At 35.2% G+C, this 13,384-nt stretch overlaps 1 protein-coding gene across 6 annotated transcripts in view; it reads left to right on the plus strand.

Annotated features, from left to right (window-relative positions):
- Positions 1–11,877, plus strand: part of LARP4 (La ribonucleoprotein 4) — a 64,140-nt gene extending 52,263 nt beyond the window's left edge. For all 6 annotated transcript variants that reach the window (XM_068560240.1, XM_068560242.1, XM_068560237.1 and 3 more), the window contains 4 exons: positions 2,477–2,638; positions 5,890–6,014; positions 6,130–6,298; positions 7,441–11,877. In XM_068560240.1, coding sequence (XP_068416341.1) covers positions 2,477–2,638; positions 5,890–6,014; positions 6,130–6,298; positions 7,441–7,779 — 795 coding nt within the window. In that variant the 3' untranslated portion in view covers positions 7,780–11,877. The remainder of the gene's footprint in view (positions 1–2,476; positions 2,639–5,889; positions 6,015–6,129; positions 6,299–7,440) is intronic.
- The last annotated feature ends 1,507 nt before the right edge of the window (positions 11,878–13,384 follow it).

The following is a 13,384-nucleotide window of genomic DNA, read 5'->3' on the forward strand; positions in this document are numbered from 1 at the left end:
TTCTGGTGTATCTTTCCGGGTTTTTGTTTTATTGATTATAATATTGATTATGATTAGAGCCTGTTCTTGACCCTGAAATATCCACCATCACCATTACCCCTCACCCTTAAAGCACACATATAGTTAGAGCTTTGACATGTGTTGCTCACTTTTAAAAAAAATTACTTGAATACCTAATCTATTCACATGGTTTAAAATAAAATATATGAAAATATTCCATGGAAAGTTTAATTATTGCTTTATTAATGGAAATTTAAAGAGTTTCAATCTTTTGATTTTACAATGCTGTTACAAACAGTGCATTGATAACCTCATATAACCATCACTTCCTATGTGTGCAATAGTATCTGAAGGAGAATCCCTAGAAGTGGGATTTCTGAGTCACAATTCAGTAAGTTGCTGCCTAATGGCTTTCTATAGGGGTTGTGCTGATTTTCACTCTGTGAAAAAAAGTTTCTGTTTATCCATAAGCCTTACAAAGTATATGATTTTTTGCCAGTCTGGTAGCATATGTGATTCACTTTTAAAGCTCTGTTGGATGGTGTTGGAAACTGTTATACTATTTATTAATTGTTACTTGGGGGCAGTTTTCTACCTAGTGCTGATTCTTATATTTGCCAATCCTGTGAAACCACTTAGAGATTTTTAAAAAATTTTTTATAGTTCTAGGCAGGTTCTTATTTGAATCCTCATTTACCTAGCTTCAAATTATTCATATTTTTTTGTGTGTGTGGTTTGTTCATGGTGAATGTTTGCCATTTCTTAACTGTGGTCAAAAGGAGTTGAGGAATAAAAATAGTATAGGAAGACATGGAGGTCTCAAGAAAACCCTGCCTGGAATTTACATTTATATCATAAATGTGAAATATAATACTTGCTTTACATGTATAAGTAGTGAGTTATATACATATATAATAGTATACTATATAGTGTACATATAATATACATATAAGTATACAGATATCACATGTTTAAGCAGTGAAAAGGTACAGATTTTCAAAGAAGAAAAATATTGCATTATAACACAAAGAATAGTCCTTGGGGCAAACTGTGAACCTTTTAAAAGTGTTGGTTTTTCATTTATAGCTTTCTATACCATGGCAGCCTTGAGACTTTAGGCAACACCTTTTTTAGGATACCATTGTAGCAGTCTATGTGAATCCTCAAGTGGCCCTGAACGATTAAGGAAAGGAGAGATTAGGTTGGAGGTCTGTTTAATATGTTGAAAATACCTGGATTGAGGACTGAAGAAACAGGAGACCGGCCTGCTTCATAGTACAAAGGGCAGGGTGGGGGTACCCTTGTGCAGTAAGGAGATCTTAGCTAGAGGTACAATTTAGGATTTGTAAGCTTACATGTAGTAATTAAAGTAACAAGAGTAGATGAGATCATGCAGGGGACTCTCAGTAGAGTAAGTGATATTAAAAAGGGCCGAGAATGGAACTTGAGGAACATAGTAGCTGTGGGGCTGAAAAATGTGATCATTCATTTTGTTGTTTGAAGTATCCAAGAGAAATCCAAGTGGAAATAGCTAATAGGCAATTGATATCTGGGTTTCAGGCAAAGATCTGGTCTGAAAAATCTGGTCTGTAAAGCGTACAACCTAGTGAGTTTTGGTTAATTTTCAGAGTTGTGCAGCCAAAAATTCACCATAAAGTGAAAAAGATTGTTTTAAGAGTTGTTTGCATGTAGGTAGTAGTTGAAGCTGTGGATAATGGATATCACACAGGGAGAGTATGGAAAGGGAGAAAGAGTGGCAATCATATAGAAACCAAAACCATCCAAAGAGGTGGTCAGGGGGAGAAGAGCACATGCTTGTCAGATCTGAGAATTAAGGAAAAGAGGTATCAGAAGCTAACGGAAGAATGAGCTCCCACAGGAAAGAATGTTTACCATGCCAAATGCTAGAGTGAGGTCAGAAAAAAAAAGTCTGTCAGATTTTGCATTGTGGAAGAAGGCATTGGTGACTTGTCAAAGCAATTTTAGTGGTGCGGTGAGGGAGTAGAGAAGAAGATACAACAAGTGAGAGGCTTGTCAGAGGGTATAGAGAGTGGTAGGTGGAGGAGAAAGATGAAAAGATTTTCAAGGAAGGATATTGTTTTCCCTTGAGACTATAGAAGGAGAAAAGGTGATGGCAAATTTAGGTAGTGTAGGGGTTTTTGTGTTTATTTTTGTTATGGAAGAGGGTATAGCAAATTTAGAAAGCAAAGAGTAGTGGAGATTGATTAGAGGGTTTAAAGAGTGTGGCAGAGTTTGCAAAAGAACCAAGAGAAGGAGCTGACTGACTAAAGATAAGTCGGATTGATCAATACTAATGAGAACTCAACTAAAATGAGAATCCAAGAATTTATAGGGGAACAGTTCTCTTCATTAGGTGGAGTTTGGTTTGTTTGTTTCTTAGAGCTTTCAGCTTCTGTGGTACAGGATTAGAGAATGAGATGAGCATGTAATCTGTTTTTTGATTTGTGTCTTTTAGAGACCCCATCCTTCAACAGCTGAAGCAAAGGCTCCAACACCAAAGTTTGACTTATTAGCCTCAAATTTTCCTCCTTTACCTGGAAGTTCATCAAGAACGCCAGGTGAACTTGTTTTGGAGAGTAGGATGTCTGATGTTGTTAAAGGTGTCTGCAAAGAAAAGGTAAACACTGAAGCATCCAATCTTTATCTTATGGGACCAATTTTTTGCCTTTGTTTTCATGGTTATTATTTAAAATTTTATTTGCTCTCAATGCTTATTTCTATCATAGTGTTTATTCATGGGGTTTTTAGCATACTTTGAGTATTACGAAAAGATTTGTGATAAAGCTACACAATGTCAATAAAATGTTTCTTCACCTTTGCCTGTCTTTGTATCAGTCAACCTAGCTTGGTAGAACTAATTTATGAAAGCTGAATGGAAAGTGTCATTTCCAGTTAAGTGCATATATCGATAATTAAGTGATAACGCGAATGAATTCTAAGCTACTCTGGTAAACTCAGTCTTCCAAATAAATGGAGAGTTGATGTCAAAAGGTTGGGATAACCCATCCTACAATATTTTTTTGAGTGTAGACCTCTATATGCTAAATCCTCATGCCCCACAAATTTTTCTCATTTTCTACCTTTTGTTTCTAATTCAGCTTCATTTTTTTTTAAATTTATTTATTATTATTTTTTTTAATGCTATTCTTGTCTGCTTACATCCTTTTTATTTATGTATGTATGGCTTTGTTGGGTCTTCGTTTCTGTGCGAGGGCTTTCTCTAGTTGTGGCAAGCGGGGGCCACTCTTCATCGCGGTGCGCGGGCCTCTCACTATCGCGGCCTCTCGTTGCCGAGCACAGGCTCCAGACGCGCAGGCTCAGTAATTGTGGCTCACGGGCCGAGTTGCTCCGCGGCATGTGGGATCTTCCCAGACCAGGGCTCGAACCCACGTCCCCTGCAATGGCAGGCAGATTCTCAACCACTGCGCCACCAGGGAAGCCCTCAGCTTCATTTTTAAGAGTACATGTACATAGTATATCTAGGCTTATAATGAAAAATAGTAGTCCCCTGCTACCACTTTCAACTCTAGCTTTTTCTCCTGACATTTATCCCTGTATATCTAATTAACATGTTTATACTGCTCCTTCTTAGATTTTTCAGTTTTAGACATTGTCTATTAACTTTACATTCTAGAAGCTAAGGGTTTAGCTCTCTTAAACCAATATACTTTTCTCATCCTCTCAGTACATTGTACTTCATCATATCTATACTGCCATCAATTATGAGATACCCCATTATTTTGGTATTACTAAGAAAGTAAAAGACACTGCCAGTTAGATTAGGTCATGCCATCATTTGTATGTCACATCTCAGTATTGCATCATTTTTTTCCATAACTGAGGCTTATGGTATATTGTTATTATGTCTCCTTTCTTATACTCTGAACAGCTGTGTTCCTGGGACTTCACTGTCATCCTGGGAATTTTCTTTACTCTTCTTTGGTGGATCCCTTCTTTTTCTTACTCTTGTTTGACTTTCCCAAATTATGGTGGGTCACATCTTCCCAGGCTTCCTGTATAAGGTTTTTAGTATAAATTTCTTGAGATCTTGCATTCTGAAATGTTCTTCTGTTCTCACACTTGATAAGTAGCTTATCTCTGTAGAATTCTCTATTAGAAATCATTTTCCCTCAGAATTTTGAAGGTATTTCACTGTCTTCCCTTGTTAAAAAAATTATGCAATTTGGTAATTGTTTCACCACTTCTAAGATAGACCATTTTTTAAAAAAAAAATTATTGTTATTACATTTTCCCCATGAAAGTCAGGCTGTCTTATAATTTAAAAACTATTGTAGTTTTAGTGGCAGTGTTTTTTCTTAGTATATAAAATAATGGTGTGTTTTAAAGTTGATGGCTTCTCAGATTTGGTGAGGTATGATACGCAGACACATTTATTTATTTGCTTGTTTGTTTGTTTGTTTATGGCTGCATTGGGTCTTTGTTGCTGCGCACAAGCTTTCTCTAGTTGCGGCGAGCGGGGACTATTCTTCATTGCAGTGCGCAAGCTTCTTATCGTAGTGGCTTCTCTTGTTGCAGAGCACGGACTCTAGGCACGCAGGCTCAGTAGTTGTGGCTCACGTGCTCTAGAGCACAGGCTCAGTAGTTGTGGCGCACGGGCTTAGTTGCTCCACAGTATGTGGGATCTTCCTGGACCAGGGCTCGAACCCGTGTGCCCTGCATTGGCAGGCGGATTCTTAACCACTGCGCCACCAGGGAAGTCCCCACAGATACATTTTTAAAGAATAATAATAAAATGTACTTCTTGTAATTCTAACCCACAAATATGGGATGAACACTTAATTTGATATTGGACCTTGTATGTTGAACCTCTGATTTTCTTGTTTGGCTTTTCTAATTTTTATCTTTGTACCTGTCTGTATTTTCTACAAAGTTATCCTGAATGTTACCTTTTAAACCTATTGAAATTTTAAAAAATTTTAATCCCATACCCCTAAAAACCTATTGAAATTTTTATTTTGTTGGTCGATTTTAATTTCTAGGGCTCTTTCTTGATATTCGTTTTTTACTTGTGGTAAAATGCACATAACATAAAATTTATCATCTTAACCATGTTAAGCGTGTACAGTTCAGTAGTGTTAAATGCATTCACATTGTTGTGCAACCAGTCTCCAGAACTCTTGCAAAACTAAAATGGTTTACCCATTAAATAGCAGCTCACATTCCCCCCCTTCTCTCAGCCCCTGGCAACCACCATTCTGCTTTGTCTCTGAATTTGACTACTCTAAGTATCTCATATAAGTGGAATCAAACAGTATTTGTCTTTTTGTGACTGGCTTATTTCACTTAGCATAATGTCCTCCAGGGTCATTCTTTGTCGTAGAGTGTATCACTACTTCATTCCTTTCATTGTGCAATAATATTCCATTGGTTAGTTATACCACATTTTGTTTATCCACTCACCAGCTGAATATTTAGCTTGTTCTCACGTTTTGGCTATTATGAATAATGCTATTGTGAACATTTGTGTATAAGTTTTTGTATAGACATGTGTTTCCTCTTGGGTTTATAACTGAGCAGAATAGCTGGGTCATATGGTAACTCTATATTTAACTTTTTGAGGAGCTGCCAGACTGTTTTTACAAAGTGGCTGCATCATTTTACATTTCCACCCTCAGTGTATGAGAGTCCCAATATCTACATACCATCACTAACATTCATTATTCTCTGTCTTACTGATTATAGCTATCCTAGTGAGTGTGAAATGGTTTCTCATTGTGGGTTTGATTTGCATTTCCCTAATGGACAGTTATGTTGAGCTTTTCATGCATGTGCTTATTGGCCATTTGTTTATCTTCTTTGGAGAAGCATCTATATAAGTTCAATTTTGAAATATGTTTCCACTTTAAGGATAAGGAAGAGTTGAGAGTTAGTTGCCCAGTGACTGCAGAGGATGAACAGACAGACTGCACCTCTGCCCAGCAACTCAATATGAGCACCAGTCCTCCATGTACAGCTGAGCTTTCTGCATTAAGGTACAATTTCAAAGTAGATGATCTTTCACATTAAGATTACTTTTTCTTCTGATCATTTCTCAGGTGTTTCTTTGTGCTCTATATTAAGCCTAATGTCAAGTTCTTTTTTCCTTAGCACAACTCAGCAAGAAAAGGATCTAATAGAGGATTCCACTGTTCAGAAAGATGTTCCCAACCAGACAACTATACCAGTTTCTTCCCCGAGTACTGCAAAGCCATCGAGAACAAATACTGCTTCACCGTGTAATAGTAACATAAGTGCAGCTGTAGCTGTGGCCCTACAGGTAACTTGTTGAATTTAGTTTAGCGAGAATAAAACAATAGGTTAAATAATGAGAAATTTTATTTTTCACATAACTCTTTGCTAGAGCAGAGTCATTTGGAAATAGCCCAAATTGGGGCTGGTTGCCCGCATCAAAAAAGGAATTTAAAGTCACTCTGAAGAAATTGGAAATTTTAGCCTTGTTGAGGGAATGAAGAAATTACTGTTTATTCTGTTTCTTTTGATTGCTTTGTTTCCAATCAGATTGTGGTTAAGTGAAGCTTCCTTCTCATTATGATGACTGTACCTTTTTTTGGGCTAGGGTATAGAGGCTTTGAGCCTCTTGAAATTCTTTTTTGTATAATGCTTAACAAAGCTATGAAACCCATGAGGGGCCACTGCCATTTTTATTCAGTTTCCAGAATCGTTTTTATAATTTGAAAAATATAGAAAAGCAGGGGAAAAAAAGCCACAGAATTTACCTATAAGTCTTTCATTCATTGATATAACTAGTAGCATTTTTGGTACAGCTCTTTCTTTTTTCTAGGTTAAGAACATTTTATCTTGTCTTTTAATAATAATGATAATAATAATAGAATAGCAGCTACCACTTATGAAATGCCTACTATATGCTAGGACCAGTACTAAAGACTTTTATGCTTTAGCCCATTCTCACAGCATCCCTATTCTCCTCCTTTTCAGATGAGGTAATTAAGAGTTTATATTATTGGTTTCCAACTGCTCTGCTGAGATTCTTGTGGTATCTCTCTTAGGGTTCTTTGTAGTCAGGGAAGAGAGAATGGAACCATTTTATTTCATCATGTGGATGTACCATTATTAATTTAATCTGTTCTTCCTTGTTAGCCATTTAGGTTTCCAGGTTTTTTTGCATCATTATAAACATTGCTGACTTGTATATCCTTCAAATAAATATCTCAAGTGAAATTATTGTATCATACATAAATTGCTAAGACTTTTTAATTATATTCAACAAATTTTATTTTTAAAGATTGTACCTGTACACTTTAATAGCATTGTATAAGAGACTGCCTAGTGCCCTTTCCTACAAGATAACTTACTGATTTCTTGTGGTTAACACTATTCTTTCTGTACTTTAGAGAATATGTACCATAAATGTTTTTGTTTCTTATCTTTACTTCAAAGGAACCTCGGAAGCTAAGTTATGCTGAAGTGTGCCAGAAGCCCCCTAAAGAGCCATCTCCAGTTCTTGTGCAGCCACTGCGAGAACTTCGCTCCAATGCAGTATCTCCCACCAAAAATGAAGAGAATGGAGCTCCTGAGAAGTCCTTCGAGAAACAACATGAGAAGCCAGAAGCAAGGGCTAGTAAGGATTATTCTGGCTTCCGAGGCAATGCCATTCCTAGGGGAGCAGCTGGAAAAATCAGGGAACAGAGACGCCAGTTTGGCCATAGGGCTATACCTCAGGGAGTGACTCGACGTAATGGCAAAGAGCAATACGTGCCACCCAGATCACCAAAGTAAACAAAAACAAAAAAACTGTTCAAAAACTTCTCTCTCTTCCCATTAAACTTGAGCCTGGCTATATTGAACTGTTTTGGAGGGGAGGGCGTGGCCAGGAAGGAAACAAGAGAAAGTACATCCTTAAATCATTACGGATTTTGGAGTTGTGAGCTATAGAATCCCAAAATTCATCTCTAAAGCGATTTTAAAATGCTGGAGGATTCCAATCAGTATAAATATATATATATATATATGTATACATATATAAAAATATAATTTTTCTATTTTTGTTTTTGATTTTAATTTGCAGAGATCTTCTGCCTGGAATCAATTTTGAGGGTTCAGATTTAGCTTGGGAAAAAAACACATTATACATCCTTCAGTATAGGAGATGAGGGAGTGAGAGAAAATATTTTTTGAAGAAACATTTCTGTAAAATTAGAAATTACTTTTTTTAATCTATTTAAAGTTTGGCTTGGAGAATGCCATTTCTGCCTATATGGCCTTGTGTTGCAAAACAGATCAGTGGCTGGGGTGACTGTTGTGGTGTGAGTGTGTGCAAGTATGATTGAAGCCAAATCTGTTGTCATGTTAGTAAATGATTTGAAAACTGAATGTAATACTTGAGTAGATTTTTTTTTTCCAGTTTGAAATTTAGTCTGTCTTTTTGACCTTACTAATATTTCATTCAACAAGCTGTTAAACTCTGATTGTACTTGGGGATGTGACTACCAATCAGTTTGATACTCAAGGAAAGAATGGGGGTTATTTGAAAAATTAAAATTTTGTGTTATATCTGAGTGGGTGGGTCAAATGGAGCTCAGAGGTTTAAGCTGCCCTGTGATTTTTCTTCCCCCCCTAAAATAGGAAACGATTTCTTTCTTTTGTTACTTTCTTCCTTACTCTGTTCTTTGACTACCCACCCCCAAAAGCAAAATAACCAATCACCTACAGAATTGTATGTTTCTAGTAGCCTGGCTCAGTCTAGTCAAATCATATAACTGTTCTAAATTTCTGACTTGAACGTTAAAGTATTTTACTCTTCTGGTCATGTATTTAGAACTTTAGATCCCAGAATGATAGGGCAGACTGACCCTACAGTAATTTATTTGTGTTAGTGTTAAAGATGAAACATTGTAGCTGACTCTTAAAGTGTTAAATAGTATAGATGTAAAAAGAAATTTCTTTTTAAAGTTTTAATTTGGGGACAACTTTTTCTGTTTACAATGTATTTATCACCTTCCTTCTTTCCCTTTCTAAAAAAAAAAAAAAAAAAAAGCAGTTTGGAATTCACAGAAACAGAACCAGCAAGTCACAAAATTTTTGAGTTAAGGTTAGAAAGATAGTTAAAATTAACATATAATTTCTCCGTGAATAAAGTTGTAGCTCTCACATTAAATAGGCAAGTTTACATGCTGGTGTTTAGAAAATGGCTAAAAAATTAAAAACCATGTTGCATTAATCTGTTTTAAGTCATACCATTTTCAGAGTTCTATGTAAGGTGGGGTTTTGTTTTCTTTTTAGGGATAGTTTGTGATAGTAATAACTGTCCCTTATGTTAGTGAATTACATATGTACAAATTGAAACTGTAAATTGTGAACACTGGAAAGCACCATTGTGACATAGAGTAAACATCTTAGTAATATATTAAAATGAATGTAAATGAGGGTTAAAATTACATTACTGTGAAACTCATCTTCCAACTCTAAGTTAAGCTTTGGAGATTTGTATTAGTCGGTAACTGTTCAGAGCTTTGAAAACACCGCACATTTCTGTACAAGCCAGAATTATCATTTCTTTGTAACTTATTATTCAGCTTGGCAATTGCTTTTGATTTGGTGGATTGATAACATGATATAATATATTTAAGCAGTCTGAAACTATTCATTTCTACACACTATTTTCTACTAAATGAAACATACAATAAAACTACCTGTGCTGAAATTTGGGGGAAGTTTAGGTCTTTAAAAAAAAAAAGTATTAATAATCACTGACTACATCTATGATAAAAGTGCTTATTTTGGTTTACTTAGATAATGCTGCAGCTGGTGGAAATGATAAACGTTTAAAGTGTTAACACTCTGTGAATGTATTGGATTTAAGAGAATAAACATTTTACAAAAATCGCTTGGTAAGGATTATAAACTTAATTATTGCACTTAGATGAAACAATACTTTTTTTTTTTTTTACAATGTGTCACAGAAATAGGCCTATCTTACTTGTATCCTTGTATGACTTGCTGTTAGTCTACCCAACTTCTAAAAACTAAATGTTCTAATTGATACACAAGAAAAGAGTTCTTTCTCAAGAAAGCAAGTGTGTTCTTGCTTTTTCCCAGAAGGTGTTATTGAAAGTAGAAATTTAAAGACATGACCATTTTTAAATTTCATATTAAATATAATGTTTTTCAGTTAATTTGCCTCATTACAGCTAATAGTTCCCGTTTTGATGGGATGTATAGGGAAGAATAATGTGTGGGTGTATGTGTGTGTGTGTGTATATATATATAATATATATATTCACAATATGTATTTAGCATTTATTTTATTATATCAGATTTAAGGTTTGTATCTAAATGATGCCTATGAGTTGTGTGAAACTGATGGCTTTTTTGTCCAGCATTACTCTGTAACTGATGAGGGTCGGGTATTCATTGTAGTTTAACTATTTATTTGGTTCTTTAGAAGGAGGAATTTAAATGTCAAGTTTTTCTCTTCATCCTTATGACTTAACTTGTCCTTGGGTTGTTGGAGGGTAAAAGTAGATACAAATGATCTTGAGTGTATGGTTCAGTGATCTTCTGCCATACTTCTTAAATGCATGAGAACAAGAGTCACACAAGTTCATCACCTTGCACTTCACAGAGAAGGTATATAGATAGAGATATGGCAAAACTTGCCTCCATTTTCTATCCAGATAATTAAGGTTTTCATGGTATCTAGGCCTGTCTTTAATCTGAGTAATTTCATTTTTGCAAATATAGACACTGGCATTCAACGGAATGATCCATCTAAATTTTTTTCAACTGGATTTTGGAAGAAGAGAAGCTCTTTAAGTGATATGGTTTTTTGTTCTTATCATCTTGTGTGCTCAATTTGCATGTGATCAAATGACATGCAGATTTATTTATTTTTGGTTTCTAAAATTAAGGTAGCTTGAATATTGTTGTACATTCCTTTTTCTTTTTAAATACCAGGTTGGCTTTGGAGAAGGCATAATGATGGAGTATTAGCATCTGCTGGAGCAGAGACTAGTATTTAAAAGTTACTGAACACTTTCTATAGTTTTATTAGTTATGGCCTTAAATATTTAGTCTTTTGGCTTAAACGTCCATTGGTTTTACTTTGATACAGTTGAACAGCACTGGGGTTAAGTCTGTTATTTATGTTGGCCATGTATATTAACCATATTTTAAAAGTACTGTTTTGTTTTTACAGAAAAGGTAAAATACGAAAGAGGAGTTTTTGTAAATTCTTAACTACAATGTATGGTGTTCTTTCCTAAGTTTTTATATTTCCTTACAATTTAGTGGCCATTAATTTAACTTTGGGCTTTTTGGTGTATGCTAATTTAGTCTGAGATTTCAAGAAGATACATAGACATTTCAGTCCTCATTAATTGAGGACATTTTAAGAAGTTGAAAGAGAATTTGTTTTCAAGTTGAGAGTGTATTCTTTTTTAAATTCCACCTAATTATTAAATAGTTTCAATTTTATTTTTAAAAGCTGTGAATTGTTGAGTAGACGGTTCCTGAAAGTACAAGTGAGATATCAACAGGCTGTGTATACAATAAAATGGTTTTATTTTCAGTTTTGCAGCACAAAACACTGATCAGTATAAGAAACAATCCACATCATTATTGGGTTTTGGTTTTTTGTTTTTTGCCTGATTCAGGTATGAGTGATATCTCTTAAATGTTCGGGGTTGGGAGTCAGAACCAGTTATCTGGCTTCTCTTGTCCATTGCTTAGGTTTGTTCTTGTTGTCAAAACTGCACTCCCCCCCCCCACCCCCACCCCCGCCAATGGTGTGACACATGCTCATGCATATTATGTTAAAATGAGTACATCGTTGTATTTGTATTTTTGTTTTCAACATTGCCAAGGTGCTATGGGAAATTAACACAAAATTAGAAAAAATAAAATTATTAAAAAGCAGGACTGGTTTCCTTTTCTCCAGGTGGCTTATGTCTAATGGCTACTTGTATTTACTTTCTGAGTAGTTTTTATGTTGCCCACTCTCTAGTTCTATTCTGGTTTCAGCTATTGTTTTGTTTTTGGGAGGGGGGTATGGGTTGTGTGATATTTCATCTGCAAAGTGAGGGTAGAGAGCTAGAAGATTCAGCTCTGTGATTCTGGGGTTTTCTTAAATTCTTTTAGTGTCAGAAGCAGTTATTGAAGGGGAGAAAAATCACAGGGCAATGTGCAGCTTAAGGGTTTTGCCTTCGTGGATCAGATTATGGCCTGATTTGAGTGTGTAAATTCTGGGTCTTTAAACTTCTGTTTCCAAGAGAAAGCCCCTTGGTTACCTTTACCTTTTCAACCACCTCTTTGATTGCAAACCCTAGAGCAAAAGGGTTTGGGGGAGCTTTTTAAGGGAAGGTTCACTGGGAAATTTAAATGAGTCTTTTAATCTTTTTTTAAACTATGATAACGGCAAAAATGGAAAAGCTGAGCAATCTCGGGCTTTTTTTAACAGCTGGTATCTGCAAATTAATGTGACAGCTCAACTTTTATTGAATATAGCATTGCTAAAAAACCCTGAAGTGTTACATAGCTGTTATGCCACAGTTTATTCTTGAATAGTAGAAATCTAGGTCTTTTAAAATACAGGCTAATTTCAAATTAGATTTTCGAATTCTCATATATTCAGAAATGTTTATTCCACAAGTTATGTGTTATGAGTCTGTTTATAAATAATACATATAAAGGTAACATTTAATGTGAACATTCACTTCGATGATGACTTAGTAGCATTGTCCTTTCAACAGCTAAAACCTTTATTTTGCTAATGAACATTTATCTTAATGAAGATAGCTGATATCAGTGAGCAAAATCATCCCAGTAATAACAGGTTTACAGGGGAAACATGCTAACAAAGCCTTAGGGCTTTCTATCAGTGTGTTAGTGAGTTTATTTGGCCAAGAGAGGAGGTACATAACTTAAATTTCAGGAACGCACCGTAATTGTGTAGTATTTTAGGTGGACTAATGACCAATTGATAAACTTAGTTATGTAGGCCTTTGAGTTGTATTAAAAATGAATGGATTTATCAAGAGTCATATCACTGAGATACTTTATATATTTATGCCTTGTTAGAAAATATTAACTGAAGTATGTCTCCAAGTATAAATTTCAGTTTTATGCCTGGAAGTTTTTATAAAAAGTTTAACATTACTACTAGAAGATTGTGAATTTCCTTAAAAATCTCTGGAATGAAAACTATCAAGGGTGTCTTTAGTTTGTGTGAGGGTTTAAAGGAATTGAGATGTTTTCACTTTCTTCATAATGCTCCATTTTCTTCTGGTGTTGTGGGAAGGAACAAGCTTCCTAAATGTTATCTTTTAAATTCATTTTTGGTAGCTGTTATGCAAATCTTTGAAGCTGCTGTACTTCTCTCCTGTTT

Source organism: Eschrichtius robustus, chromosome 13, assembly GCF_028021215.1.
Source record: "Eschrichtius robustus isolate mEscRob2 chromosome 13, mEscRob2.pri, whole genome shotgun sequence".
NCBI classification, from domain to species: Eukaryota; Metazoa; Chordata; class Mammalia; order Artiodactyla; family Eschrichtiidae; genus Eschrichtius; species Eschrichtius robustus.